The following is a 4,663-nucleotide window of genomic DNA, read 5'->3' on the forward strand; positions in this document are numbered from 1 at the left end:
ACAAAAAAGCGTGTTATGATCGATTAAATGCGCTGATACGTCATTGTGCCTGCTAAACACATAACGCTGAGTGGAGTGGTGTACCTCTCCAAGATGGCCGCCCTAAATCTCGTCAGCGACAATAGGCGAGAGCGGTCCATGAGGCGTCTATCCTTATATTATGTCTATGGGTGATGAGACGTCATGGAGTCTTGAGGAAACAAAGACTCCATTTTAATTACTTGTTGGGAGAATTTGAGGAATAAGTATTAATGTCCAAGAGATGGCAGTAGTGCACCAATAACGGATGAAAGCTGCCGTTAAAATCTAAAGGAGAGGAAGATGATGGCGAATGTTTTGTTCCGTCAAATGTTCGAGTGTTTCTGTACAAAAAAACAAAAAGGCTTCAGTCCAGTTTAAATGTGCAGTTAACTCCTGCTGAAGAAACATTCAGACTAAGGAATCATCGTCAAGTCGGAGGAAGAGATGGATGATCAGCGCAGACTGCTGGATTTCTCCCGGACTCCCCGGATTGTTTTACACCGGATAGGTAGGAAACACCAGCGTTTGGACGAAGGTTAAGGACTTAATATCTGAAGCTTTCTGTTCAAGAATCATTTTAGTAACTGTTCCCCTCCGGTATAAATAAAGACAGACATCACAATTATGCTGTTGAAATGGCTAATTTATGTAGAGATAAAATAGAGCATAATTGTTTAATTTTTTATGCCTCTCCCTCCTGTTTTAATGAAGAAAGTGACATTACAAAACGGGAGACATACAGTTGAATTGACTTTCAGCTTCCAGCACAACAACGATCCTGGACATAAAGCCAGCGCTGCAATGCGATGGTTTAAAACACGTGTCAAACTCGAGGCCCGGGAGCCAAATCTGGCCCGCCGTAGCTTTTTATGTGGCCCTCTAGACTCCCAAGTTATAACAATAAGTTCCTCTTACATCAATAAGTTTTTTTTTCCACAAATCTCCCAACTTTATGCAAAATCAACAGATTCCCAGATTTCTTTCTGATTTTACTGCCAATATTTTCACCATTGGTCGATTAAAAAGAAGTTACGTTTAACATTACAGAAATTAACACTGCAAAAACAATCACAAAATCCCAGATGCACTGATCAGTGTGAACAAATGTTCAAGATTTCTTTTTAAGAGACACACATTGAATGCTGAAACAAACAGATGTTTAAGGGTAAAAAGTTATTTTATTTATATCACACATTTTTAGCAACAAAGCAATACAAAGTGCTTTACAGGAATTAAAAGGAAATGCGAACAAAAAAACAAATCAAATGAAGAAAAAGCTAATAATGTTGATACACAGTAGATAAACTAGATCCTATTCAGGGTGGCCAGATAAGTATAAGTGAGTATCCGCTGGTCTAATTCCTTTTCTGGGTTGGAAGAATTGGAGTCTAAAAAGTTATTGTTGAGGTAGTTTTTTCTGAATTCCAAGTTCTAAACTAATGGAAGTATTATATTAATCTAAAAGTTAATCTAATATTGGTCTAAATAGTGAGAACTGTACAGTTTCTGAAAAATAAGTTAGAGTGAGTAACAAACTAGAGTCTCTGGATTCCAAGTTTGTTCTAATTCCTTGTCTGGGTTAAAAGTGAGTACTCCACAGTTTCTAACAAAATAAAAAGAGGGAAGGACACATTAGGCCACATGGTAACATTCAGACAAAACAAAGACGTGCATGAAGGCGGTGACGTCACAAGGCCATAAAACCATGTGGCTCAGCCTCCTGGCAGAAGTCTGATAAGATGTTATCAAGGAATGTCCTTGGGAACGCTCAGCTCCACAGCTGCATGGAAACAGGAGGGGGTGAGGTGGGAAGGAGCGTTATGTTTACATATCTTCCAGGAGATTGGAAATATGCAGCCCTTCCAAGGCAACACAGGAAAGCCAATTCAGATACAAAAAGTCTTAGGTTGGGTAGATTATAAATTTCAATCTTCCCTAAAGTATCTCTGCTACATCTCAGTTCCCATTTATCYAGATTAGTTTAATCGTTCCACTGAGCYGAAACTAGCAACTTCTCCAAGATCGATTCCATCCTGTTAGTGAGTTTTTCAGTCCTCAGCTGGGCTGCAAGTCTCAGCAAGACTCACATCCAACTTGTGTCTGTCCACACCAACAGTCTAACTGTTTGCTAGTTCAGCCAAGTCCGTCACAAATTTGTCGATAATTCAGGAATCCACAAGCTCCAAACAGCAGAAATCCTGTTATGAATAAATCCAGGGTGAATCCTGCTGGATGTGTCCCCACAGGACAAGAGGGCTCTCCTGTGCCCAAACTTCTTGTCAAGAAATTTTGATCCATTGCATTGAGAGACCAGTTGACCAGATCCATTTGGATCTTTGCACATTTGGAGGATGTGCAAAGAAAGGCTCCAAAAATATAGAAAAAGACAGGACAAAAACAGAGCAGGCCAGGGCAGAGAGGGAGCAGAGGAAAAAAAGCATCTGCCTTCACTGAGAGCAAGAGAGAAAAATTTATTGATATTTTAACAGTCTAATGGGTTTTATCAATACATTCTGGCACAACCTGCCCTTTCAGAACATTCAATATAAGATACAACCTTTACTCTTATAGTCCTAGCTCCCTTCCTGACGACATCTGTGCGACTGTGCAGCAGAGCACTTCCAAGGACTTGCTCTTAGATAAGACCATCATATCAGAGACTGTTGCCTGGGAGAGCTGGCTGTACAGAGTTCACAGGCTAATTGCATTCACACTCCAGATCTACAGATAAACACACTTTGTGATTGTACCGCCTTTCATTGGCTCAATGTCTGTGCCTTATCTTGCGATGTCTGGCAGATCCTTCCCACTGTTGTCATTTCATCCTATTTACAGTTATTCTTTTTAGTTAGAACAAAGAAGAGAGCCAGAGAAACTCCTATTAGTTTATAAATTCTTGAGTACTTATTCTTGCTATCCACCAACCCGTTAGAGGAACATTTAGTTTTATACTTACTGCGGCGACTGTGGCTGTGTGGGTAGAGTAGTCGTCTTGCGATCGGAAGGTTGTAGGTGCGATTTCAGCTTCCTCCTGCCACGTGTCGATGTGCCCCTGGGCAAGGCACTTAGCCCCAAATTGCCTACCGAGCTGCGTATCTGTGTATTAATGTTTGCGCGTTTGTGAGTGTGAACCTATTAGTTAGAACCAACAAGAGATCCAGAGAAACTTCTATTAGTTTATAAATTCCAGAGTACTTTTGTTTGTGTTTAGGTTTTTTGCATTTCCTCTAATTCATGTAAACCACATTGAAATGCCTTGTTGCTGAAAATGTGCTATATAAATAAAATTACCTTACCTTACTTTTATGTGGTCAGAATGCGACAAAATATGGAAAAGTTCAAGAGGTATGAATACTTCTCAAGCCAGAGTAGACACAATGCGGTGCAGAACTAGAGAAATAGGCAGAGAAATAATAGTGATAATAGTAGTTGTAAAATATAATAATAATTTGAAAAAACTTCACAATAATAAAATGTTCTCTTAAATAATAACAATAATGGCTACAATAAATTATTTAATAACAAATAAAAATATATAATGCCGCACCAGGCCATATCTGCACATTTTCAGTTAACAATAGTCCAATCACTGCCAACTGAGGGACTTTCTTGCAGTATTTAGCAACATTTCAGACAAAAAAAATTATCGGTTAAAATAGGAATAGACAAGTCAGATTTTTAAAAAATCTGTAATCAGGAATCAGCCAGAATACTGTATCCCAAGTTTATCTGGTGATTTCTCTCCTAAACAATGAAATTCTTCTCTCATTTACTTTAATAAAGTCAACAATTATTTGTTTTCCTCTGTTTTCTTGTCCAGATTGCCTGCAACATAACATTTGTAAAGAGGAGCTATGTAAGCAGGAGAGGAGATCCACTGTGGACCAGGAGGAGTTAGAACATCTGCAGGTGAAGCAAGAACAGGAAGAACCAGAAGATCAACAGATAAAAGGGGAACAGGAGGATCTAGAACACCATCAGATAAAAGAAGAGCAGGAGGATCTAGAACACCATCAGATAAAATTGGAAGAGGAAGAAGTTTACTGTAGTCAGGGTGGAGAACAGGTTGAGTTAAAACAGGAGACTGATGCTTTCATGGTGGTTCCTGTTGATGAACAAACATCTCACACTGAATCAGAACCAAACAGGAACCAAGTCATCTTCCAGGAAGCTGCTGAAGCYGAGAAGCAAAATCAGGAAAGAAGAAAACCTTTCTCATGTGTGACCTGTGGAAAGGGTTTTGCTTTCAGATCTGCTTTTGAGGCTCACATGAGAACTCACACGGGTGTAAAGCCGTTTTCATGTGTGAACTGTGGAAAAAATTTTAGTCATAAACAGAATTTAACTAAGCACATGAGAATTCACACGGTTGAAAAGCCATTTTCATGTRKGACCTGTGGTAAAGGTTGTTATCAAAAACAGGATTTAATTAAGCACTTGAGGATTCACACTGGTGAAAAGCCATTTTCATGTGTGACCTGTGGAAAAAGTTTTTGTCAAAAAGATGGTTTAACTCAGCACATGAGGACTCACACAGATGAAAAGCCTTTTTCATGTGTGAACTGTGGAAAAAGTTTTAGTCAAAAACGGAATTTAACTCAGCACATGATGACTCACACAGGTGAAAAACCATTTTCATGTG

At 39.1% G+C, this 4,663-nt stretch overlaps 2 protein-coding genes across 2 annotated transcripts in view; both read left to right on the top strand.

Moving 5' to 3' along the window:
* Positions 1–4,663, top strand: part of LOC103472618 (gastrula zinc finger protein XlCGF8.2DB-like) — a 67,107-nt gene that overhangs the window by 52,350 nt on the left and 10,094 nt on the right. The window lies entirely within an intron of this gene.
* Positions 137–4,663, top strand: part of LOC103472630 (gastrula zinc finger protein XlCGF57.1-like) — a 12,585-nt gene continuing 8,058 nt past the window's right edge. Inside the window, exons 1-2 of the mRNA XM_008422387.2 lie at positions 137–529; positions 3,842–4,663. The exon at positions 3,842–4,663 is cut by the window's right edge and continues 501 nt beyond it. Coding sequence (XP_008420609.1) covers positions 466–529; positions 3,842–4,663 — 886 coding nt within the window. The 5' untranslated portion in view covers positions 137–465. The remainder of the gene's footprint in view (positions 530–3,841) is intronic.

Source organism: Poecilia reticulata, linkage group LG11 (genome assembly GCF_000633615.1).
Source record: "Poecilia reticulata strain Guanapo linkage group LG11, Guppy_female_1.0+MT, whole genome shotgun sequence".
In the NCBI taxonomy this organism is placed as follows: domain Eukaryota; kingdom Metazoa; phylum Chordata; class Actinopteri; order Cyprinodontiformes; family Poeciliidae; genus Poecilia; species Poecilia reticulata.